The sequence below is a fragment of the Ascidiella aspersa genome, chromosome 2, assembly GCF_963924565.1.
Source record: "Ascidiella aspersa chromosome 2, kaAscAspe10.2, whole genome shotgun sequence".
Classification (NCBI taxonomy): Eukaryota; Metazoa; Chordata; class Ascidiacea; order Phlebobranchia; family Ascidiidae; genus Ascidiella; species Ascidiella aspersa.
In genome coordinates, this window is record NC_139448.1 from 37,454,391 (window position 1) to 37,481,563 (window position 27,173).

A 27,173-nucleotide genomic window follows, 5' to 3' on the forward strand; every position below is an offset into this window, starting at 1 on the left:
CTGCTGTCTGGTCGCCTGCAATAGTTTAACAATAAACCAGCTGTACTTGGCCACAGCACGTTTCCGCTAATAACTGTAACTGCACTTGAACGACACAGCATCTTGTTACAGTTTACACGTCGTTAGCGTTTTACATACTGTTCCTACCTACATTAGAAAAACATAAAACTAGCCACGTTTCCAACATTTCAAATTCCTTGGTCTATTATTACGACTAGCAGAATGACTAGTTTGAAGGAACTAGAAGGCAGACTACACAACTGAGAAGTACACAATTGTTAAAATGCTGCGCAAAACAGTAATGGCGCGAACTTGCGTTTTGCAGTTTTGTAAGTCAGGTAAATTAGGTACGTTTGTTATACAAAGGGTTTGATACTAACTCTGTATTTGATTATACTTCAAAGCTGCCAGTTCGTTTCAAGTGTCAAATTTGTATTGTTTGGAATGAATAGGTCACGGTTCAGCTTTCAATAAGCGCAGACTAGTTGAGTGTACAAACCTTTTTACTGAGGCTAACATTTAACCCAACCGTGTACTATTTGCTATTCGCAGAAAAGCAAATATCGATTTAGCGAAACGTTAATGATTTTTTGATGAAAAACAAATGATTTATGATTTACAAATATATATTGTATTATTAGCCAACAGGTCATCGCTAAAACATGCACCAGTAGTTTGCCAAAGTTTGATAGCATAACTGTACTGAACGTTTTCTTCAAAATTACAGCTGGAATTGGAAATTGTCGTTGAAATTTAGCAGGTAAGCGGGAATTAAGCAATTTTAATGACAATACAATTCGTTTGCTGTATTAAAAATTCCTGTTTAATAAGCAGAAGTAGGAAAACCTAAGTCTAGGCTTAAGATTTAATTAATCTAATTTTATGGTTAACACAGATTAGGCCTGCCATCGAGATTTCCACAGCATTAATTCATGGCTTGGAAGGGATTATCTAAATTTAAACGAGACAGCATTTCTAAAACATATCAAATAACGTGGTGCTCAATCGCTTCCTTTTGGGCACTGTGGGCTCAGCTATTGTAACGTGTTACTGCTGGTATTTTATTACCGGTACTGAATGCCAGGACATGCTTTTTGTGAGCTTAATACACCATTACCGCAAAATATGATTTATTCTCAGGGCCACCAAAATAATGATAAACATATAAATAAAACATGCTTTTATTCCGGCTTGCTAAAAGTACATGTCTAAAGTTGCAGAGCCCAGATAAGCTGATATCTGTTATTTACTCCCCTTAAAAAAACATAAGGCTTTTTTGAATTAGCGTTTGGCAAATCAAGGAATATAAAAAACACACACAAAAGTTGTTCAAATATGCGCAGTGAAAAATGGAAGGCCTTCTGCTTGCAGTTCTACTCCTTGGAATTACAACCGTTGCTTGGCTCGTATTCAGAAGGAAACACAAGGGTAAGTCTTCTGTAGAATGACTGTAGACCTTTTAAATAAAAGCTAAGCGGGTGAATGGTATTGGTCGTGCTTTGCTGGAAAGGAATTCCGCGAGATTTCCCGATTGCTGCTGTCTGGCTCCGGGCAAAACATCCACGGGGCAACTTTGCTGGAATTTCCTTGTTGAAAGCTGTGACGCCATTTCAGTCAACGCTGTCTAGGCTTGGAGATATGCAAATCTGCTGGTAGATGCGTCTTTGGCAAAAGGTTCTAAAATAAACATGATATTACCGTTATTCCAAACACAATACATATAATTTGATCTGTTTTAGTCTTAAGAAAGCCAACATTTCAATTACACCTAAATTTTGGGTGTTTAAAATCACTTTTAAGCACTGATTTATTCCTTTTCTTACAGTAATGTTGGTCATATGTAACTAACGTTTGTCGTGATTTTTACAGGGTAAAGTTTACCCACGCTTTTTTAGCACAAGGCGTTTGTCGTATGCAAATATTGAATTTGAACTCAAGGAAAGCCTGATAACTATAATAGCGTTGTGACGAAAATACCATCTTAGCATACAAGAATAGCATACCAGTCAGTTGCGTACTTATTGTATTGAGAGATCCGATCGGTAGCATTGTGTTGTAAGACTGAAAACCAAAGTAGGCCTCAGTAGCCCACATCCGCACTATTCATGGCTGGATCCAACAGGAAATGTGGCACTTTGACATCAAAACTGACCCTATTTGACCTTTTCAAAAGTTTTTTTTGGCCTTCGCTTTAAACTTTATCGGTAAAGTTCTGTAAAAGATGAAACTGTAAAAAGATGAAAAAAGTGTCAAACTATGATTGAAAACATTGGAAAATTTCAAGAGAATTCTATTTCATTTAATTATTGTTTTATAAACGACATAATATTCTTGGTTATTTACGTTTCTTAGAGGACCCGCTATCGGGCACGAGGCCATTACCCCCCAACTAAATTTATTGCTGATTTAACTACATAAATACAATAACGCACGCTTTTTTAGATTACTTGGATTATGACGCCAGATTGTAACGCAATACCTGAAAAAGTCCCCCAAAACAAAAACCCTGGATCCGCACATGCTATTAGGCTATCCAAATGGGATATTGGCAGTTTTACAAGTAATTAATTAGGTCGTGCGAAGCGGTTCTGAACACAGGAAGTCCAATTCACGTTCAATGCCAAACCACAGCGACACCGCTTTACAAAAACGCACGTTGCTAAATGTTGGACTAACAAAGTTCCAGCTGCAAACATTATAAGCGGTTTGAAGCGTTTTGCGCGTTATTAGCGAAATACTATTTCGTGATGACACAACCGTAAAAGACGACTACGGAACTCTATTTCATCGTTAAATGTCCAGACCGCTTAAGGACAGTCGATTACAAATCGATACTGAACGACTATCAAACCTCGTCGGAAGAACAAGTTACCAATATTTTTACTTCAGTTTCAATGCGTATTGGTGGAAATTTGTTTATTTAAACCAGTGGTTCCCAAACTTTTTTGTCTCGCGACACACTAAACAAACTTTCACTATTTTGCAGCACACTTTTAACAGAACAACAATAGAGTAATTTTACAACCACCTTTAACACACGACAAAATATATGTAAATGGCTCAATATTATTGATTTGTAATAAATAGTGCGTATTTAAGTCTAAAATGCTTGCGTGTATGCCTATTGGTATTAGAAAATACTCTTTTTTCGAAATTACAAAAAGTTTTGCAGCACACTTGTTTCGCGGCACACTTGAGGCACACTAGTGTGCCGTGGCGCACAATTTGGGAATCACTGATTTAAAGGGTAACTTGACCTTATAGTTTTAATGCTGACGTAAAATTGTTTTACACTTTCAAGAAAAAAAAAATTATTGCGAATTAACAACTGCTAAAAGACACCAAACAGCCATGTATGTCAGTTAAATGGCACATCGCGTAAAGACCATCTTCGACCATAAAACAAAATGGTTGCAACAAAGCACTGGTTAATTACATAACCGCAAAACCATCGCTTTGTATTTAACCTGGTCATGGCATTAAAAAACTGTTTACTGCATGAAATTATTATTTATTTGTATAAATATTCGTTCAAATAATAACATTAGCTGTGACAGGCAGGTATCAACTGCTTTATATTCTTTGCTGGTTGTGCATAGGTATTCATATAGAGCAGTGATTCTCAACCGCGGCTCTCAGAGCCGCATGCGGCTCTCAACTGAACATTTTGCGGCTCTCTAACCGAGTGAAAAATTAGTTAGAAGTAGCAGAATTGCAACAAAGTAAGTAAGAGAAATCAAGAATTAATGAATTGTATCAGCAAGGATCCCGAGTACGAAGTACTAATGTTACCGGGTACTTCCATCCGGCTCTTTAAAATAATTTTGTGGTTTGTTACGTCACAATATATTTAGTCCTGATCGACAAGCTATGGCAAACACTGTTAATTAGTTAGCCTAGGCTAGCGTAATGTATATTTGTTGTTTTCTTGTTGCTTTCTTAATGTTTTTTAATTATATGCCTACTGTTGTTTTTATGCGGCTCCTTGCAAACCTTAGGTTTGAAATGCGGCTCTTGCTCTAAAAAAGGTTGAGAATCACTGATATAGAGCATGAATGTGTTGTATTCATAATTTGCAAATATTGCTTGGTGTTCATAACAAAGCCGGAGCGCCGAAATAGTGTCATCATAACGTCAATCAATACGCATACTTGTATGATCTTCAATAAAACTATAGTTACTGTATTATACGAGTTAATAAAAACGCTGGGTTAGATAGTGACGTCACAGCCGACTTATTAAGCGACTTTGCTGATAATCAGACACAATGTTAAACGTGATTTTTACGTATTTACAACAAAACGCTTGTAAAATTACAAGTAGTTCTAAAGGTTATATACAATCTTAAAAGTCGCTTATTTTAGGCTTAGGCTAGCAGGCTGGAGCAAGAACACGCTTGTTGTGCTTATTCACCCAAACGCGACCACATTTCTAACTCTGCGGTTTGGTCACGCCTCACTGCACTTTAAACGAAACTTTTGATACGCTTGGTTGAACGCGCCAAAGTCAACGAGACTAAATTTCGACTGAGAGACACCAAGACTGCAGCCAGACAACTAGAAAGTTCTGGTTTTCTAATTCAATGAACTAGAGCAGTGGGCTACAAGCTTTTTATTACCCGACCCCAATTGAAATAAAATGAAATTAGTATGTAGATGCAGTTTTTTTTTAAGGTTTGGTTTGGGTGAAGTAGTTTTAAGAGACCGCAAGTGTTTCATTTAAATACCAAAAAGTTGCAAGTCCAAAATTTGGGAAACCGCTGGAGAAATTTGGGGGACCGTTTCAGTCCCCCAAAACACCTTAAAAAAAATGTGTAGATGCGGACTCAGTTTGTATTCAGACAAGTAATACTTGAACTAAATAACACAGGGGTTCTTAAACGGGGGTCCATGGACCCCTTGGGGGTCCGCAAACTAGTTTTAGGGGGTCCATGAAGGCATAATTAAAGTATTGGTGTATATTTAAGAAGTAATATTTTTTTTAAGAAAACCGTTTGACTAAAAATAAAACGATTTTGCACTGAATCCTATTTAGACTCCATTTCACTTTCACATTTTTAAACCAAAATCAGCCGTGGTCCACGCTAGGTTAAAAAAAATTTTTAGGGGTCCGCGGTAAAAAAAGTTTAAAAAAACCCCTGACTAACATTAGCGATTAATTATGCTTAAATTATACAAAAGTCCAGAGAACTTCGGTTTCACATGAGTACCGAAAATAGAAGTTTAAACACATTTAAATTTAAGAATAAAACGCAACAAGTTTTAATTTGTTTTGGTATTGTTAATATACTCGTTTAAACCACTAGCGCGATAAAATCACTAAAAATATTGGTGAATAATGGCGACCCCATAACATAAATGTTTTAGGGCAGTGATCGGCAAACTGTGGGCCGCAGAGCCATTTTTAGTGGGCCGCGAGTTACTTTTGAATAGTTCAGTGTTATCATGTAGTTGTGGGCCGGCTGAGAGCCGTACGTTCCTTTCTGTATTTTAAGAGTTCATGTGGCTAAGAATTATATTTCCTAGCGTTGTTCAGGCCCGCTTGCCAAATGGGGCCCCAAGAGTGCCTGTTTAACTATATTTTTTGCCAACGCTGTGTAAACTTAGACTCTCTGCAAATTGTAATTTCTACCAAAATATATGTAGTTTAATATAATTTTCTTTTAAACTTTGCAATATGGCTATTGTATGATCAGTCATATAAATCCAAATTTTAAAACAAGGTTAACGTAATGGATTTCTTTCTACGTGTTTCGTGCGAACGTTTTACGTAATTGCGGGTGCCGCCATTCAGCTGTGGAGATGATATAGTGGTAAACTTTTTCATGCGTTAAACTTGCTTGAGTTGCACAATACCACACCGGTTGGTTGGAGAACAAGTTTTCCAAATTACTTGAACTACGTTGTTACTTTTGAAGTCAAATGCAAGGATTTTTATGTACGTTTATGTTACGTTTTATACTTAAATCTATTCAGCCAAAAAGCGACATTCTCTAATTTCTTGCGTCGTGTGTCTCATAACTGTACAATTCCATTTCTGTTAAATTATACTATAAATGCCGTTATTTCGAGCAATATTGGAATTTTTTAAGTGCCATATGCCTCACGTATCCTTTTAATTAAAGTTTTGCCCATGTAAATCTAATGAACCCACTTTTTTTTGCTCAATTAAACTGGATTTTAGCCTCATATTTGCCAACGAGTTCGTTCGAGAAAAACAAGTGTTTCTAACTTTGTGACGCCATTCTAATGCCTTAAACTTCTGACACCGTTTTCGTAGTGGTTTTATGCAGTGGGCCTTCAATAGCTCCGAAAAGAGTATTTTGGGCCGCGACGAAAAAAGTTTGCCGACCACTGCTTTAGGGCTTTAGGCGCCCCCATATGGAGTCGCGGCCCACAGTTTGCCGACTACTGAATTAGAGCGACTACTTCTCATCAAATTTGTGTTCTGCCTGTGTGCTATAATTTTAGTTCTAATTTAATTCGGATTTTACCGAAAATGCTTCTTTGTCCAACGGCATTTTTAGGCTCAATTTTGGTTTTCAAGAACTAAGTAATTCTGAATCTATTTTATATTTTAAAAGCTAAAATGTATCTAGTTTTCAAGTCTGGCGCACATTTTTAACGACCCACAAAACAGCATTACTCTAATCCAGGTGTTTTTGAACTTTTTTATTCGTTTTTACCTAGTTTACTTTTTACTTAAATGTACGCAATTTGACCAACCAATTAAACAGCATTCTCGCGATTAAATAGCGGTTTTAGCAGATATCTTAACGAAGAGAAACCATATTCGCCCATTCTTCTTGTTGCAACTAAATTTCATTTTGTTTTCAAATCTTTACTTGTCACTTAACTGCAGCTATATGTTTTTAATTGTTTACAAACACCATTTTTTCTTTTTTTAATATCGTTATATCTTATTTTAAACTATTAAGAACAGCATTTTAGCGGTTATAGTATAAAATGAAACACAGAAACACAATTGTCCTTTTTTTAAATAAATTTGCTCCATTTTGTTCACTGTAGCTTGTTGCGTTTAAAACAGATTTTCCACAGTAATAGGCAACAATTTGAATAAATATTCCGCCCAAATTGTGATTTTAAATTTTTGGCATTTCAAGATAAAACTCAAAAAAAATAAGGGTTTCGAGGTTAGCTTTATTGCAAGCCGTATTCGCAACACGCTAGTTTAAAATGTGCTAATTTTTTTTGATTTTTAAGATTAAAAAAGCTTCATTGTGCCTTGCTTTGCAATCTGCATCAATTTCAAGCCATCACCAATCAAACTACTGCATTTTACTTTAGTGACTCTTTACTGCTTGTGGTGGCAGCTATGTTCTATGTTGCTCTTTCACGTGAGGGCAGTAATGAGCTATGAAACTTCTAGTTTGCTTCTCACGAAATGTAAACACGCTCGCTGTTTGCCTTTCATGAAAGGCGCGTTTGTGACGGGCGTCCTTTTCCTTATGACGTCATATACCTGATTATGAAGTCAATATTGACAAACGCTCTCAGTTTTGGCGAATTACCGGCACTTAATGTCAGACGGCTACTTAATAGCTGGGATTTGCTTGAAGCAATAAATTTTAATTGTAGGTTAAATATAAAAAGTTGTTTGTGCAGTTATATTGTCAATTTTTTTAATGACAAGTTGTAAAGGCAAAATATGCTGCTCACAAATAGGCTTGCAAAAGTATTGATTTGTTTATATCTGTTAACGTTTAGCTGCGAAGCTTAAAATGCGAAAATACTTAATTGCTTCTCTTTTCCCTTGAATTCATTATTACGAAAAAGTTTTTGTTCTTGTATTACAAAAAAAGGTTTTTCTTTTTGTATTGCAAAAAAAACTTAGTAAGGCGGTATGCTAAAACGTAGATAACTAATTCGTATATCTGATTAAATACTTTTTTTCCTTTTTGTTAATTCAATTTTTTAAGTATAATGCAATGGTTCTAAAACATTTGCGGCATGCTTGCTACAAAACAATATTAACAAAACCCGCCCTTAATACGTGACAAAGAATAAGGCAAAATGTCCTAAGTTTATTAGTTTTCCAAAAGTTTGATTGCATTGGAATCTGACATACATTCTTGCATTTGTTTGAGTCATATGAATACTTTTTTTACTAAATTAGAAAATTTCTCGCGATAAACTTGAGAATATTTCGAGGGACACAGTTTGAGAATCACTTGTTTAACAGAATCATTCTTGACGTAGAATAAGGTTTTTAAACCCACAAACTTAAAGCTATATTTAAACCGTGCGCAAATTGAAATGTCAGAAATGTTTTCGCCTTTCCTTAATCTAAGTTATTCAAAAGATGCGGCGGTCTATGGTTATTCTAGAACGGCCGGACAAACGGAATTAAACTGTTACGTCACAAACGTCGAAAATCAAGTTTTTCAAATCGTGATGGTTGAATGTTCCAGATTAGCTTCGTTGCAAACCGCTAACGCAGAGTTGCAGCTTATTTTCGCGATTATGACGCACAATAGGAAATCGCGCGCTTCTCGAGTTAGCGACACGTGCTGTGCATTACGACGTAACAAAGGGTGTTTGTTTTACTGCATATACGGTATTAAGCGAGCGTGTAGAATGTAAATTGAAAAGTTGTGGGCGGATTATCACAATATTGATGCATTATAAGTGTGATAAGCATCTTTAATTCAGATCATTCACTTAATTAGGTTTTACTGTTGCTAGGACTATGCCGTGTATTGCTGTTTGTATTGTAATTTGAATCTAGAAGACGGTTCTGTACATGGAAGTTTAATTTTATTTTCGGTAATGCAATGAAATTGTATCTAAATTGTCCGAACTATTTTGAAATTTTTATTTTAAAGATAATTAACAGCATATATGAAAAGAACAGTTATGTTATGGTATAGTTTCAAACAGTAGAAAATTCCACGAATAATGTGCTAGCGCTACCATTTAGTTTATAATATAAACACAAATTAGTACTCGGTGCTATAGACTTTCTCAAATCGTGCAATCCGCTCGATTCTTTTTCAAGTTGTCGCAGGAAAAAGGCCAAGTTACTGCAGATAAATAGAAAAATTCAAAAATATGAAAGTTACCGTAAAAGGCATGTTAGTCTGATGCGACAAAAAAAGTATTCAGTCATCGGTGAAAACAGTAGAACTTAAAATTACACATCTGCAGCACGAAAAGCAACAGATTAAGCGCTGTTTCACTATAGCTAGGCACAAAAAGAAGAAACTAAGGTAATGTGCAATGGGTAACAGTTAGGTGACAGCAAAAAAGTTCAGTAATCAGTGTTTTAGATAGAGTCACATTCCGCATAAACTGTACATTGGCTGGAAAACAATTGAAATAAAAATAGGAAGCTACCTATATTTTTTGATAAATCTGTTTTCAGTAGCCTATCTTGTCGATAAAAACAGTACAATTTGCTGTATTAATGCCTTACACGCAGCAATAAATTACACCACGCTTAACGATATTCGCATGTAAGAGGTGGTAAAGCTACGTAATGTTAAGATTGGCAGGTCGAAAGCTAACTCAATTGCCAGTTAAGGTCGGGGCCTGGCTAAAGCGACTTCGCAGACCAAGTGCTAGCTAGCGTGTATGGAAGAAATGGAACTACCACTGGTGTAACCGCTGCACCACTTGCTAGTGTTTATTGTAAAATATGTATGGTAAAAGCTACGGTATTTGTTGTTTATAGCTGAGATTGTTTTTTTGTGAACCTAGAAATCAAGCGGCACTGTTTAACTATAAACGGTAATTTACATTTGTTTTGTTCTTGCAATTTGTCGTTCAACTGTTGCCACCTGATTTCAAGTTACAGTAAACTTGTTATGGTTTTATTCCGAATCTACACTCACGATCTTACTGTACAGCATTTTCGTATATAACGCTACTTTTTCGATTAACCTATAGTAAGAGCCTCGTTTCACAGACTTTTATATTTTATAGAACTTATATGATAGTACTGAATTAGGCATGATTTTTACTATTCGCAGTTATTACTTTTTAAACCATAAGTGAGTATTACGGCAGTACGTACTGGGACCTACTGATACTGATTAAGCTACGGCCTTGGTGTGTAGGTTGTTGTTTTGCTCCTGCCACCAGCTTTAACATAGAGCAGGCAACAGATAGCAGACGTTAAGCAGGGCCGGTTCAGTGGTGTGAGGTGATGCATTGAGCGTCTCGAGTGGCCAACATTCCCGCCGAAGAAGTTTCTGTCGTAAAAACGAAGCCCGCGGCGAAAGAAGCAAAAACAGCCTCAGTATCAAACCTCAGCTCTAAGCTTGCAAGGTCGTAGTTTGGCTGAGTGTCTCAAGAGCCCGCGATTAGGTTATCTGCGCCAATTGCGGCCGCGTGTTTTCTCTCTTATTAGGCCTGCTTAATTTTAACGCAGTGTATTTTTATCCAAAATTGGTTTAGGCTGGTAATTTATATTTGTTGCGAAATTTTAAAGCAAGTAAATCGCGTTTAATTTGCTTGCGATGCTACTGACTTATTACACGCTAAAACATGTAAGAAAAAACAAGTGTAGGTAAACAGAGCTATCGCTTCTCTCTAATTAGCCCTGATTAATTTTATTGCATTGTATTTTTTTTTAAATTGGTTAGGCTGGTGGTTTGAGTTTTTTGCGACTTTTAAAAGCACGTTTAATTCGCTTGCGTTTGTTACTGAGAAATAAACACGCAGAAACATATAAGGAAAAACAAGTGTAGGTAAACAGACCTGTAGGCGAGGTTGTACAGGCATTTTCTACAGTACAAGCCAGCTGAATCAATTTGTAAGGCAATCTGTAAATTTAGCGGTGAAACGGTTCAGTTTAAGTTTCCTAAAGGTGAAATGAAAACAAACCTTACCGCGAAATGTCGTTCGGTAATTGTTATCGCTGCAATCTTTAAAGATCAAGGCGTAAAAACACCTGATAACATCATTCACCAGAACTTTAAATTAATGTTTAGTAATTTCATTATGCGTTTTATCCGGCTTTATATGGTAGATAAGTGATTGCAGTGCATAATCCAGTTTTCACATTTGTACTGTGATGTATTAGCCTGATTTCCGATGATATCATGTAGGTTGACTTTCAACTGCGTTATTATCGGCTCGACCCAAATTACATGGCTCACAGTCGTCGCAACGTTAAGGCGAAAATTAAGGTTATTTTGCTTCATCATAGTTCAACAGCAACTGTATATGTTTGTAGCGGTTTATTAAAAAACATAATTTTAGAGAATAAATTAGTTTACCAGCGCGATAAACATGTACCAGAATGGCTGAAAAGCGAATTAGTCTACTCCGTAGCATATTTAGGAAATGTTATTTTATAGAACAGAATAGTTTTAAAGGGCAGTACACTTGTATCAGATATCATGGCTTAAAAAAGGAAATATTTGACTACGGAGCATTTATTGGAAATGTGACTTTATAGAGCAGATTATATTATCCATGTATCAAGTAGGATTGCTCAATATAGTAATTATTTACTACAAATAATTTTTAGATAATTTGTTAGAGAGCTTACTTTGTAGTGTACCTAGCAACCCCACGAGATTTCACCTCCAGAAAACTAAGTTATAAAGCCCAGAAAGTGTGTTATGTGATGTAATAGTGGCGTGCACAGAGGCGTGAAATTGACTGCTTTGTGTAAAAATTCCTTTTAAAAGGTCACGTCGAAAATGCCAAAGACCCGCTATAGTGTCAAACACTTCCTATGGGCTGCCCTTGTTCATTTTCGTTAAGTTCTTTCAAGTAAAAAAATCCCAATGTTTTTTACGTTTTTTGAGGGTCCGAAACGGTATTTTAAATTCTAACAAAGTTCTCCTCAAACAACAAAACTTAAGTAACTACAACTAAAAAATAGCAGTTAGCTATTTTTACATTTCAAGAAATAGTTTCGGACGTTTATCATTCCTTAGCATGTACTAAATCCAAAACTAAAAAAAAAACGGTTAAAAGTTTATGGGGAATTTTGTGGAATATTGCAATTTTGATTTTGTATTATATGGAGATATTAAACAAGCCAAAACCTGGAATTTTGTGTTTAGAATTTTTCTAGTTGCGTACAGTACAAATGTAATGGGTAAAATTAAAAAGTTTCTAACCTCGCAATGCTGCGTCTGCTGTCGTTCACCGAACAGAGGTAAGTGATGTCATAAAGCTGTTTCTCTGCGTCATGATTGATGTGTTTATGACTTCACACACTTCGGTATGTTAGTGCTTTGTTTGGGTGTGATTCTGTTTAGAAGCAAGGCTTGTTCTGCGCAAAACAAACAGTTAACAAAGAATTGTAAACAATGCAGCTAATGTTTCCGCAATTTCACGCCTATTATGGGATTTGTTAACACGCAGAAAATAAATCGAGTTTTGCTGGTACATTGCCGAAATACAACCAATTGTAGGCCTTCAAACACACATTTCCTGCCATTTTTGTGCACAATATACACCTTTGTAGGTGCGCCAGTGTTTGTTCAATGGTGATCACCGCAAAATGTACATTTATTGTTAAATAAGTCAGTTGTTTAAGGTTTGGCATTAAGGCAAACCCGCCACTATTAGATTTCGTTTTGTCTAGAATTGTTTGAATCGCTTTTGAGTTTGTAGTTTCCAAAGGAAATTGTTACTTAGGTAACACTAAAGTCAAACGAAAAAAGTTGTTTTTGCATTGCTGTAAACTACATTATTTTTCATTTTTTTAAAATATATTGCAAATTAAAATGTCAAACTTATAACAAAAATATATAAACAGCGGATGAAAAAAAATAAAAACATGAAATCAAAGCTAAAGCTAGACGCCCTACGTCAATAGTGCTGATATTTCCTTAACTTCTGTTTATCGTATTCGTTTACAGGTTGTTGTGTCTGTTTACTTTGAGAATTACAAGGAAATCCCTTTCTTGCTCACCCTAACTACGTCACAGTTAGAAGAGATGTAAATATTTAGGCCGTTTGGCGCCTTGCCTGTGAATGGCAGATTTCAATAAAACCGCTATTTTTACGAGATATATATTTACCTTTTTGATTTTGTTAAGGAATGTGACCTAAATTTTTGATTCTCCTATACTAGTTATAGCCTTATTTTCTTACTCCAATATAGAATGTAGCCCACCGGTTTAAATGTGTTCTACCTTAGTAAGATTAAATTCATGGAGTTAAAGTTAGGGTAACCCTAAACCTAAACTACTATTATGTTTAATTTTTTAACTGGTTACTCAAAAATTAAACAGTAGTTGTGTGACTATATATTACATTTTCTCTTTGTAAAAAAGCAACATATATCTTAAGGTCTTAAGGATTTAGTTAATTTAAAAACTTGTTTTTTTATTAATGGATACACGAGTTAGTTTTCGGTAGACCAATGCGACCGCGAGCCACATATTATGATGGCACCATATGCTTTGCTTTTCAAATTTACAGATTTGGCTCAAAATGTTGACTTATATGTTGCGGTATCAAATGAAGGCAAATTGGAAACAATGCGGTATTTGGTTCTGACGTTTCGGACACATTTATACATTATGATGTCATAGTTTCAGCTTGCGGGTCTGTTTGTTGTCGTCATAATGGTCGTGTTTGTTTCGCAGCAAACCTGACGTAACGCTTGGCTTGCATTTGGACGTATTTGGGGCTCCGGTTGCGCTTGATTGCGATCACGTGTTTGCGGCAGGAAACGCCAATGGTGCATGACGGTTACGAGAATCCCAAAGTTGTTGCTTCTGTAAGAAGCGATATCCTTTCGGGTTTAAAGTTACCTTTTGGAGAGATAACAAAAACTTTAAAAATCCCAAAATCTTTGACTCATAAAAGATAAACAGCTCTGAAGGGATTCGATTTCTTTCTGGCCTTTTAAACCCTAAATTTGCTTTAAAATTCCGTATACGTTTTGCATAGATTTGCCCGCGGCTAAATACTTCCTAACTTTCTCAGCAGCAACAAACTTTAGAAGAACAAAAATAGCTACTTTGTTTTCATTTCGTTTAGGAAACTCGGTATTTTAAGCTAACAAGACAGTAGAAAGTCAATTTTGCTACATAGTTATTTATTTCTCGGTATAAAAACATTTTGTAAGACTGATTACAAGGTATAAAGACTATAAAGTTCATTAATTCGGTATCAGATTCCACCCTGGTACGAGTAACGATATTACTTACAAACACGTTAAATTATAAATTTGCTCATAAATGCAACATCTATACCATGTGGTATAGGTTATATTTATACGAACGTGGTTCTGCATTTCTTGGAGTTGCGCTATGACAAATTTCTACAAAGCGTTTAGAAATATTTAGAGTGCTTTTAACTAGTAAACAATCACATCGTTGTGCATGTTAAAGTTTATTCAATTTAAACGTATTTTTTTCGTTTTTCGTCTTATAGATTTGTAATACAACAAACGAACAGCGATAAAAAATAAGCTGTTATCTTGTCAGGCGTCCACATATTTTCTATTTCAAACATATAAGTTAGTAGTGCAGCCAGAAAACCGTGCCTTTTAGCCCAAGTGTTGAGTACTTTGGGCGTTTTCAGTCTAGTTTGTGCTTTCCAAAAGCGATTCTCTTTGCACACGATTTCCTATTGTCCTGTAGCCACAAGACTTAGTGGTTAGTTGGATGTGAAAGCAGGTTAGCAACTTGTAGATGACGCATTACTCCGTCTCTCACAAGTCGAGTGCCGCGCTCTTCACCACATGAAACGCGATACGTCTTCGTGACAGACCGCGTATGACGTCACCATCGTGCGGTTTCAAATCATGCACAAGACAAAAAACCTAAGTTTACCTATTTATAGCATCGTATAGTTAGACGTAGAATGAATACCATATCCTAATCAAATGCTGGTTGCATTTTGTGAACGATTTGAATAAATCTTATTATGATAATGGCTGAAATTTGTAATTTGAGGTAGAATGAATATAAAAGCCCATACAGAAGTAAAAAGCATGTTTCGAACGATTTCTATTACATCTTAAGATAATGACTTGAGGTTGTTGTTGACTTAGAATGAATAATAGAGCTCATACAAAAGTAGGTATCACTTTGTGAAAGTTCGAATGAATCTTGATTTATCATCAACATGATTCTCCACTTCTGTGTGAGCTTGGACATTTATTCTTAACTTGACCTAATTTCGACTTTCACCGAATAAGGATTTGTCGCTAAGGAGAAACGAACGTGATTCATAACGACTCGTGCACTAATGTGTTACAAAATAGGTGAAGAGGTGTGAGAATAGGCGATCAAACTGCCACTAATTGTCGATTGGTGTTCAGTTGCAAGGCGAGGCCACTCAGCTGTTTAAGTGCACCATTACGTCACAGTTGAAATTAAACTCGTAACAAAGGTGGCCCGTGATTAACACAATAAGAATAAGTTTTTCTCCGATTGATTTTACGTTAAATTCGGGTTCATCATTGGTTGATGTTAAATGTAGGAGATTCCTCTAAATACCCGTTTTATCGTTTTCTGCAATTAAATAACATGAAGATGATACAAGTTCGTATCAAAACGTCTTATTAATCAAGATAATGTCGATCTACTCGACCTTTTTGGCTTTGCAATTTATTATCAAGCTAAACAACTTTATTGTCGCAGAACTTTTTTGTTCCAGGATAAACTATTCGCTTTAGGAATGTTCCTATTATTATTAGGATAAAAATGTTATGTTTTGATTAATTTATGTAATATAATCTGCTCTCCCGCTTTAAATAAGTTCGTAGGCCGATACAAATATTTTAAAGAATAAATTTTTGAAATTTCACAAACATGGAACATTAACGCTGATAAATTTTTAGCTCAATAAAATGTTCAAATGTTGAAAGATTTCTAGCAATCGCTAAACTTTATGGATCAGGGGCCTAAAGCGTTACATTTTCAATAATTGTTAGGCTGTTTCGTTTTCCGGCACGTTCCATGACGTAAATTACCTATGACGTCATTTTCTTTCAGAGAAGCCAGATCCGAACCAGGGCGCCGCCAAGCGGAAAGACGAGATCGCGATCCACGACATTCTGCAGGACAAGAACGGTGAGCGCGCGAAGCCCATTGTCACGTTACAATCGCGGACGATTATTTGCGAACAGCGAGTCAAGATTTAATTGCCCTGTTATGTCACAATGGCCAGCGTCTCGCGTGCTTAAGGTATTGGGCTTCGGGCGTTTCGACGCGATTACGAATTGCGCAACAATGCGGCGAATGTTGAGCGATTTAAACAAAACTAAATTTTCGGCTCAGAGTGATTTTAAAGTTAATTGGGAACTCGATAGAATTCTTGTCTTGCGGTTTCTAGTGCGACGCACTCACGCGAAACGAATTCATAAAACCAACCTATGAAGATAAAAAGTTTATCGCAAAAAGCACAATGATGGTTTAATTATAATTATTAACTTAATAGCATCCAAGTAAATCATCTTGCCCTTTGACTTTGAATGATGACTGTAACTCCGAATTGCAAGCAGTAAACCATCAGCCTGAACTTAAACCTAATCAGTCAGTCATCGTCTCATAAAATGACTGACTGGTTTACAAGTAAGAAAGAAACTGAAAACGACAAGTGGGTATGGTGGCGAAGAATAATGTCGTAATGCCTAAAGGCTGTTTACTGATACCACATTGCGACATCGTTTTTCTTACATAGTGTTTATTTTGTTCTACGTAACTCATTTTATCTTTTTTTTTTTTAGATAAATACTTTGAATCACTTAAAACATGTTATTTATTTTACTGAGCCAACTAAGTTTTATCGAGTCAATGATATGTATTTCTCCTCCAACTAAGTTTTATGTCTTGTGAAAACATAATGGTTTTCTCCAGACAACAAACTTATTTTGCCTTGGCAATTAAGAAGCTGTAATGTTAAACAAACGAAGTGTTTTTTTTAGTTAATTACATTTTCTCCAGGCAACAAAGTTATTTTTTATCCTTGCAGACAAAGTAGTTATTTCTTTCCCAGCCAACTGACTTTTTTTTCCAAGTCAACTGAACTGTTCTTCCTCCAGACAACAAATGTGTTTCTCCCCAACCAACTGAGTTATTTCATTTCCATCCAATTGAGTTAATTCTTTCCTAGGCAACTTACTTTTCCCAGGCAACTGAGTTATTTTCCTCCAGGCAACGGAGTTGGCGAGAAGAACGGTTTCCACAACCCGAGTTACATCAAGGAAGATGATCTCTTCACCCAGCAAGGGCCGACGAGTCGGGAGGAGCTTGGAAGACCTCGTCAGTCTCGTCAAGTCAGTGACATCTCGGAGCTCTTCCGGATGCCAAACTACGGAGATGATAAGAGTCTCAGTGAGCTCGTTTTCGAGGAGCTGGAGAAATCCAAGAGCGTTGAGTCACTCGATCGATTGTCACACGACGACAATGAACCGAATTGTGACGTCACCACTGAGTCGCGATCCCGCGCGAGTACGCCCGAGTGTGACGTAACAATAGAAGTCCCGAAATCCACGGGTAAGTTTCGTTTTATAAGCAAGATAAGGTTTTTCTGGCGTTAATAAATTAATAAGAGCTGTTTATAACAAATATTTTAATTCCAAGGCTTTTTTGATTTAAAAGGTAAATAAAATATAAAGACATTTTCAAAAGAAGATAATAATTTTATTTTTAATAAAACTTTTGTATCAAGCTATTCAATACCACTTTGGTATACAAGTGGACAAAGATATGCTTACATGTAGTTCACTATTTTTGCATGTGAGTCTTAGTTCATATTACGTTTTTTTTCAAATGTTTTTATTCCTAGAAAAACAAATATACTTTTGTGACAGTTATTTATAAATTCCCCATATTCGCATTTGTGTGATAAAAGTTATTTTTGTTTTGTAAGAAAAAGAGGTCAAGTGAATACTTTTAAGTTTTATAAGCTTATTCAGGTAATTTATTTATGTGGACCTTGCTTTATGTTGAAATTTTTGTTCAGTTCCTCGTTGTTTAGTAATTCTAACTATATTTTACAAACAATAATTTGACAAGCGACATTATTTCGTGTGTCTTCTTCATGTGAAAGGCGGTATCCCTGTTAAAACTGTTTCCACCCTTATTTGTAGATTCTTGAATATAGGTAATAAGCGACTTTAGAAGAGCTAGATCGCAATAATAGTTACGCCTGTGTGTATCTGTCACCCTTCAACATAAATACTCTAAGATTTACTTGAAATTTATGAACACTCTATGCTACTCTCTTTTAAAATTTAAGGTTTTAATGTACGTTATAAGCAGCTATTTCAGGTTGGATAGGGGATTAAAAAGATTATCATAAAACAAAAACATTTCCCGAATGTATTTAGAATGGAGAGACAAGTTACGAGCCGAAATGGAAAACGACGACCTCGAATTTATCGACGAAAGTTCAGACGATGACATACTCGATAGAGTTGATGACGTCACAAAAAACGTCATCCACGAAGACCCAGAAAGCGAAACTGAAAATCGCGAACACTCGCCCGCGAATGATGACGTCACGGCGCCCCCACCGAGCGTTGATGACGTAATGCGCGGCGCCGCCCCGACCTTATCGACTGTGACGTCACAAGACAAAGCCGCTACGTCACTGGACAGGCCGATAGTGATTGACAACGGTTCGTGCAACGTCAGGGTCGGATTTGCTGGAGAATTTAAGCCGTCATCTGTCATCCGTAACGTGGTGGGAAGCTGGAGGGCTGGAGCCAGTGAAGCGTGGAGCGAGGCGCTCGGGACAAAGTTCATAGGTCAGGAGGCGATTACGCGACACGCCACATTGACGTTGGAGAATCCGGTTCAAGGTGAGATAAGAAATGTGCTAGAGCTAAAGTGGTTAGTTATTCCGCGAATTAACAGTTTTTAGTCCTACTGTCAATCCAAATTAGGGAAAATGTAATAAAGCAAGTGAACTCATCTCAAGCAACTTCGCTATATATTTGGTAATTTTGCATATTTTTTTAAACTTTACAAAGCTTTTTTTTCTAGGCTTTTTTATTTTCTAAAAGAGCAATATAAAAAGTTTTTTTATTTTGAGCAAGTGAACTCATATCGATCAACTTTGCTATAGATCTGTTAGTTTTACAAAAGATCATAATGTAGTGACGCTTTTCTTTTCAAACCTTTTTTCATTCCTCAAAACAATAATTTAAAATATTGCAAGTGGTCCGCTACGTGAATTTTTCTTAAAAATTAGGAAGTCACCGGGCCAAAGGATTTAGTTTAAAGCTGTGGATTGTAATACAGCGAAATACACGCTTGGGGCGGTTTAATTCATCCAGATTTCCAAAGCGATATTAAACTTACAGTGTAATGTGTTTTCTTGTTAAGGTAACCTGAGTAAATAAGGAATCAAAGTAGATGTTGTTTAGTTTATTCAACCTATTATGTTACACACAAAATAATTTCGGGGATAATTGATACTAATTACGGTAAAACAAAACTTATTGCAAATAGTAATTTGGCATAATGTTAATTGTTTCTGGGAGAGTTAATATAATTTAAATCTCTTTTACTTGAAAATAAATAAAAACTTGTGTAATAACTGAAACAATATACGAGCGAGATTTTAGCGTCACGTTGCTACTGATGATGAAGCACTTAGAAGAAACGTTAATATATTTCATTTAGATCAGTATTTTACTACCTTTTACCATTTCATAAGTAGCGAATATAAGACATGTCTTGGTATTGCTTCTTTTTTTCAGAACCAAACTCTCTATATTTTTTTCAAAATCAATTTCAATTTTTTTATCTAACCATTATAAATCTACTGAGGTCGGCGACCCTACCAAATTAAACGGGATGCACACGCGACTAAAGGTCGCAATTTCCCAAGTATATTGGCTCGTCGCCATAATTTACAAGTTGCTGGACAATTAAAAACGCCATTCATGTTGTTAGTTTTCTGTCTTATTTTTTGTGCAATAGGTTACTGCTGTTTTTCTGATTTAACAAACATGAACCTGCCAAATCAAATAGAAATACCTTGAGATGCGTAAAAGCGTGTAAAGACTTCCGCACAAGCAACACTTATCTCAAACGGATGCTTAAGCCTTGAATTTGCTTGTTTTGCTTTGATCGCTATCTGAAGGTTTGCCACAAAGTCAGTCGGATAAGATTTAAGTGTAGTACACGAAATGTCGCTTGAAATTGCGCCCATTTACCGATCTTCATCGCCCTGAAGTTTGCCGAAAAGCCAATTTTTAACTTGCTGATTTAATGCTTGGAAACTAGGATGTTGCCACTTTGTAGAACGGTTTGGCTTTTTCCCCAATTTTTTTTTTCGTTTCTCAACTCTGCTCTAATCTAAGCCCCGTCAAGCTTGTAGCCGTCTTCGGGTTGGCACGAGATTAGTATTTCAATTATTATCCTGTTAATCAAAGATACACACACATATGTGTAAAACAACTGTAATAGCCCTTCGGAAGCTGCTTTTTGATCAACGATTATGGTTTACGTATCAACAGTACACCGAACGCCTTTGCAGACTTACCGAATCTGTTGACCAACGGTCCCGGTATGACTGCCGTCGTGGGTTCGAACCTCACGATAATTGTTTGTTTAGCTTGCCTTGCTTGCATCATTGATCGACAGATTTGGTGAGTCTGTGATGGATTTCGATGTACTATTATCCAGTTAGCGTCTAAATTGTGGTTTGATTATGACTTCACAGGCTTCCCTTGTGGCGTTTTCGTGACTATTTTTGTAAAGAGTGATCGGGGGCCACAAAGTACCAACCAATCATGAAATTTTTGAATTTCACTTGACTAGTTTTTTACGGTCTAATTTGGCACTTGTTCAAATATTGCCATTCACTTCTCTTATTTAGTTATTATTTGTTTTTTTACGAGACGGTGAAACTTGCCTCTATAGTCGGCCATGATCATATTTCGTCACGAAAGTAGGTCATTAGAGTAACGCATCAGGGTTTTTCCCGAAGCTATTTACTGCCTGAATATAGAAACGCAAGTCACGCATTTCCAAAATAACCAAGTCAGCAAATAAATGCAAGTCGCGAGTGGAAATCCTTTAATGGGGATTTTATATCACGTCACAGCTATAGCTGCATCCGAAACGAACCTAAATAGAGTATAAGGTTTAGTCTGTAATACAATTATGCTTTTACGCTATGTGTAATGCATTCACGTTGTAAAATTTTAAGTTTTTCCCTATTCCGCCGTGTTTATACCATAGAGTTAAGTCAACATTTATTTCTGTTTGATTGGCATTACAACTCGCTGCCGCGTATTTTACGTCACTAAAAACAGGAAAAGTGGGTTTAAAACAACATGGAAGCTTTATTGTGGCAATTGGTGGCGGTTTGTTGTGGTGGTTTGTCAATCGAATTTCTCTCTCAATGTATGTATCACCCTCTGTAAACCCATATTTATATGATCCTGTTTCCAAGGTTGTTTTTAGGCAGGTTTTTGTCACATACAACATATTAACTGGGTTGTTTTACTTTACAAAAGGCGAAAGAACGCCTAACGATTTACAATAAATAGAAAATACCTCTTTCCAAGACAATCCATGACTGTTTAATAGTGTTTATGGTGATATTTTGTCAATTTATTTTATTACCATATTAGTGTATCTTAAAAATTCCCCAAAATTCCAAAAAAGGTCGCGTTCGTCTGTTAATTTAACTGCACATTTAAGTCGCAACTTCTTAAGCAATATTACCCTTTCTATAAATAGAAACATCCCCTTTAAAGTGCAGTTCATTCAGCCAAGCTTATTCAATCCTCCATGAATTGATTTTTTGTAGACGGTCGCGTTTCGAACTGGAGGAAAATGCAGGAAGTGTGGGATCACGTGATCGCGGGTGAATTGGAAACGGATATGACGTCACATCCAGTCATTGTGACGGAATCAATCGGCGCCGACAAGAAACAACGAGAGAAAATGATCGAAGTAAAACTAGTTATGACGTTTGTAGTTCACTTGGGGCACTTTAATATCAGAAATAAGTGTAGTTACTTCAAAAAAAAAAACGAAGTAGGGAATTTTCTCAATAGGATACATTCGATTTGACAATGTGTTACATTCGTATGTAAGGGCTATTTTTGATCTACGTTGAACGGTCAACCATTATGCTAAAAATTGCTTTCGTTATTGTAATAAAGTTGGAATATGATTAGATTTTATCACAAACTGAATAGCTCTTACTTAGAACACCTTACTCTCTATTGACCTATTTAATGACGTAGCCCAATAAACACGGATTTAAATTCCTGTAAAGAATTTGCCCATCATTACTCAACTATGCGTAATATGCCTTATAGTATTTACCAACAACGAGAAAACATGTTTATATTCAAATTCCCGCATTGCTGACACTAATTGTCAAGCAGTGCGCAATGCCAAGGCAGGACCACCAGCTGATCAAAAATGTCACGTTCTATTTACTCAAACTTGTTCGTTAGTCGTCACTTCTTGTCTACAAGAATCCCCAGTAACACATGCGTCTTTTTTAGGTTCTCATCGAAACGATCAGGTGTCCCGCTGCCACGCTACGCCATCAGGCGGCCATGTGTTCGCTGACGGCCAACCGCCAGGGGGCGATCGTGGTCAGCAGTGGTCACGGTCTCACAGAAGTGGTTCCCGTCTATGAAGGTTACACCTTGGAATATGGACTACAACAGGTACTTTTAAGGATAATTTATCTGCACATTTTTAAACCGAAAGGGCCGTCACGGTGTGGCCGGAGGCCGTGAGTTCGAACCTCACCACAAACTAGTTTTACGAACAAGGTGCAGCAGGCAACTTTTGTGGTTGTTTCTCGACTTGCTCCTCTATGAGCCTGTGAAGCTCAGTTGGTAGAGAGACGGTCCCGAAATGACCGGAGGTCATGAGTTCAAACCTCACCACAGACTAGTTGCTTTTCTAGCCTGCCTGCTTGCATCATTCATCGACAGATTAGGTGAGTCTGCGATGGTTTCCGGTGTACTAATGGTACATAATCCGTAGTCGTTACTCAAAAAGCAGTTTTACAAGTGATAGATCACAGTTGTTTAACATATGTGTGTTTATTTTTATATATTTTATTAAATTTACAAGTTCATATATTTTAGACATGCAAATGTGTTTTTAATAAAACGAATTGTTTAGATTTTTATCAGCTAAGCAGTTGAGTTCTAACACGCTCAATATCAACGAACCTTTATATGTGCGAACAAAAATGACTTTCACATACGATAGTTTAAGAAAAAATATTTTACCATGGTCTTATACATTGTCGATTTACCTCCTTCGGGATAATGACTGATAGAGTAAGAACACCTTCTCCAATGTAACAAGGTGTTATTTTATATCGATTTATAAAAGTGTTCTGTGCTTCCGCGCTTAAACATTTATTATCGATTCCCGCCCGCAGCTTCCGGTGGGCGGTCGTCACGTGACCGAATATTTGGCGCGTCTCGCTCAGCGCGAAAGGGGAAGCACCTTTACGTCAGTTCCGGAACTCGAGATCGTGAACAACATCAAGGAGAAATGCGCACGTGTGACCTTGGGTGAGTGACCTCGGCGGTTGTAGGCTACAGTGTGTTCAGTTGCTTTAAATTATCTTATAATGTTTTGAGGAGTTTTTAAAATTGTGTTCGTTGTTTTGTTTACTATAAGTTATACAATAATGGTAAAAAATTCATTTTGAACCATTAAAAGCATATTTTAAAGTTTACCTGTGTCGAAAAGCGAGAATATATTAACTATTACTTACAGCTACAGGTATCGGCATTTGCTCTTTTTTCAATATAATGTAGATTGGTACACAAGTCATTGTTTGGAAATTCTTCACGCTTTTAAATATCATTTTAAATATTATGAAATTAATTGCTTAAAATTTTAAGGGGAACTTAGGCTAAATGCTATTATGCAAAAAGACAGGCTTGCTTGTTTACAAATTTTTTATCGCTTTTTTTTAACAACCAGCTACTTTACGATTAACTTAGTGGTAACAAATTCTTTGCAATCTTGGCATATTGGAGTCTTTATTTCAAACTTAAGCTGTTTTTTAACTTTTTTTCTTTTTCTGACAACTTTTTCCTTCAGACGGCAAACCTTCCTCTGATTCAGAAGAACACGAAATAACGCTCCCTGACGGCCAGGTAATTGTGCTCGACAAAGAACTTACAGGGTGCGTGGAGCCAATATTTTCTCCAAGTCTCGTTGGAAGCGCAAGTCCGGGACTTCCCCAACTCATAAAGAAGTCAATCGAAAAGTAAGAAACATTTTATTTATTCTACCTTTTTTTATTTATTTCCCCAGGTTTTATTAAATTTCTATATAAGTTGCAAAAGAATATTACTTGGACGGTTATTAAGGACATTAATAAATACGTACTTGGTTCCAAAACTGTTTAAACCGGGGCTATCAAGTTGATAATAACACTTGAGTCCGACACCGGCCAGAATAATTAACCCCACCCCGAGTCGGACTCGGGCACAGCGTGCGACTTCGTCGTGTCCCGGGCCCGGCTTCGACTCCACAGCTTGTATTTCACCCAGGGAGTTGAACCGTTTGACTTTTCCGGTTCAGGTTCGGTTCGGGTTCAAGGATTTTTTTGGAATTCGGTTCAGTTCCGGTTTCGGTTTCGAGCATTTTAAAAGTTCCGGTTAAGCTCCGGTTCGACTAAATTTGTTTTCAAAACCGGTTTATAAAGTTCCGGTTCGGATGCAATACGAGATGAAAATGTGGGTCAATAAATGCAGAGTTACGCGGCGTAAACAAGCTGCTCGTTATCGAAATATCTGAAAAATAAAAAACTAACGTTTTATGTAATCACTATTCATTATTTTTCATAAAATTTTGAACATGGCATAGATTAACTCTGTAAAATAGAGGTTGTGACGTCATGCTGGAGTGAACCGCTTTTGTTGACAGGTTCGGGTTCGGTTAAGGTTCAGGTTTATTTAAAATATAGGATTCAGTTCCGGTTCGGCTCCTCAGAATTTCATATAAAACGGTTCAGGTTCGGTAAAAATTGGACCAAAACCGGTTCATAAAGTTCCGGTTCGGTTCCGGTTTGACTCCCTGATTTCACATATTTACGTAACTAAAATAACGTGGATATTAAGAAATGTACTCTTGGGGTGTCATATAGTTCGTCCAACCACAATACATGATTGGAGAATATTCAACCTTTACTATTTACAGTTTGTGGCCTAAACAGTTTTGAAATTTGGTACTGCGCATGCGCACATCGGACTCGAGTAGTTTACCGTAATCTTACTCAAGTCCCGAGTCCGGAATCAGCAAAACAAACCGACTCCGTCGAGTCCAGAGTCCGTCTCCACAGCCCTGATTTGAACATCCTACACAACTTTGACCCAAAAACGTAAAATCTAAATTTTTATTCAGCATCGATCCTGATGTGCTAACAGCCAGTGGCAACCAGATTCTACTAGCTGGAGGTAACAGTAAACTGACTGGCATGGAGGCAAGGCTACGATCCGAAGTTAAGGAGATGGTCGGTGATTTGGGGGTCCAGTTGTCCGAGTGTGGGGACAATGCTGCCTGGGTAGGGGCTTCACTTCTGGCCGGTCAGTCCAACTTTCCTAGTCTGTGTATCACTGAGGACGTATATTTTGAAAGGGGTGCATCTGTTGTGCATAGAATGTGCTTTTAAACGGCGCTGGGAGCCAACTTTGAAAGGTTAGGCTACTGGATTTTTTTGTTTTTCAATTTTTATGCGTTTTTATATGGTTTAATAAAACCATAGAGATTTGCGAAACCCTTTCATAAATGTTCCTCATCAAAATATCAACGCTTCTAGACTGGACTGACCAGGTTATAATTTATAAAAGCAATAATCTTGATTGGGCAATTTTAGCTGCAAAAAGTTTTTAATCACGATTTTTGCCAAAATATTAGTTTTTTACCGGCCATATCACACAGCCATGTAAATTAATCTCGGTTGATGCGTCACAACGCCACTTTTTTGCCATTATTGTGACGCAACAATTTCGCGCGCTCGATCATGTTTGCACTTTTGTATTATTCCTTAATTTTGTGCTGATGATTTTCTCTCTGTAAAAAAGTCGGTGCATTTTCGTTTTTCGTTTCGTTGCATATATACTGCTGTGTTGAAATAAATTTTTACGCGTCGTTGTACTTGTATTTCAAATTTAAGCTTTTCTTTAATTTTAAGGGATCTTGATTATTCTCTACTTGTGTGCATCCCCAATCATTCCACGCTGGGCTTTCCCACATTTTTCCTGGTTGCTCTGAAAAAAAAAAAATTTTTAAGTAAATAAAATCGTGTTTCACGTTTTAGAAAACACAATTTACTTTTTAAGTTTTCTGTGTTACAACCTATACCTGTAATACTTCGTTTAGTGTGTCTACAAGTGAGGTCAAGGCATTTTCAGTTCTTTCCAAAACTTTAAGGTTGGTTTTAAGCAGGCTATCCATCTTTTCCTGAAAGTAAGTATAATAGGGTCAATTATATAAAAATCCAAAATCTGAATTATTCGACAAGACGGCCATTTGGTAATAGCCCAGGGTAAAATATGTCATTTAAATAAAGGAATTACTACATTTACTATTACGTAAAAACTTGCAATAATTGGTCTTTGTGACATCATAGAAGCATCTGGTACAACAAAATTACCTGGGACACAAATCAGGTAGGTTATTTTGACCTTGTGTGTCATATTATTAAGGCTTTTAAAATATGGTTACGATTTTGTATCGTATAAATTGTGTCGTTTGGCTTAATTTTTCTTTTTAATGTATTTTAGTTAAAAAATTTTAACTGCACAACGTTTAAATTTTCCACCTGTATTACTTTTAAGATTATCTTACTGCTAAAATTTGGGATATGCAATACCAGAGGCTAGTGTCTTTGGATTTAAATTAATTACCTGTTCCGCTTCAAAACAAGAAGTCATTTTGTTTTCCAAAAGTTCTAGCCTTGTCGTCTACAAATAGTACAAAAAAAACATATTTATTAGCAATTATTTTTTTTTACTTACTATAAAGTATATGTACCTGAAGTGGATTATTACTGACGGTAGGTTGACTTGATTTCGAAAAACCGGTCAGAAATCTGAAAACAAAATTTGTTCGTCTTGCTGATTCAGTGAATTAGTCTATTAGACAAAAGTACTTACCTAAAAACATATTTTAAGACACAGAATATAGTCAGGCAGATTATCATGCCCAAAAAGCCTTTCAGCCAAAACTCAGAGTCCGCCAATCTTTGCTGCAAATAGCCCGGAGAAGA

At 36.5% G+C, this 27,173-nt stretch overlaps 1 protein-coding gene across 1 annotated transcript; it reads left to right on the forward strand.

Moving 5' to 3' along the window:
* The first annotated feature begins 636 nt into the window (after positions 1-636).
* LOC146165596 (actin-6-like) lies at positions 637-25,593 on the forward strand. The gene is made up of 10 exons (XM_083381374.1): positions 637-760; positions 1,344-1,428; positions 15,938-16,015; positions 17,099-17,440; positions 18,277-18,750; positions 21,717-21,862; positions 22,426-22,593; positions 23,325-23,460; positions 23,999-24,167; positions 25,307-25,593. Exons 2-10 carry the CDS (start codon positions 1,350-1,352, stop codon positions 25,572-25,574), a joined length of 1,860 nt encoding a protein of 619 aa, XP_083237500.1. The 5' UTR covers positions 637-760; positions 1,344-1,349; the 3' UTR covers positions 25,575-25,593.
* Positions 25,594-27,173: the final 1,580 nt, after the last annotated feature.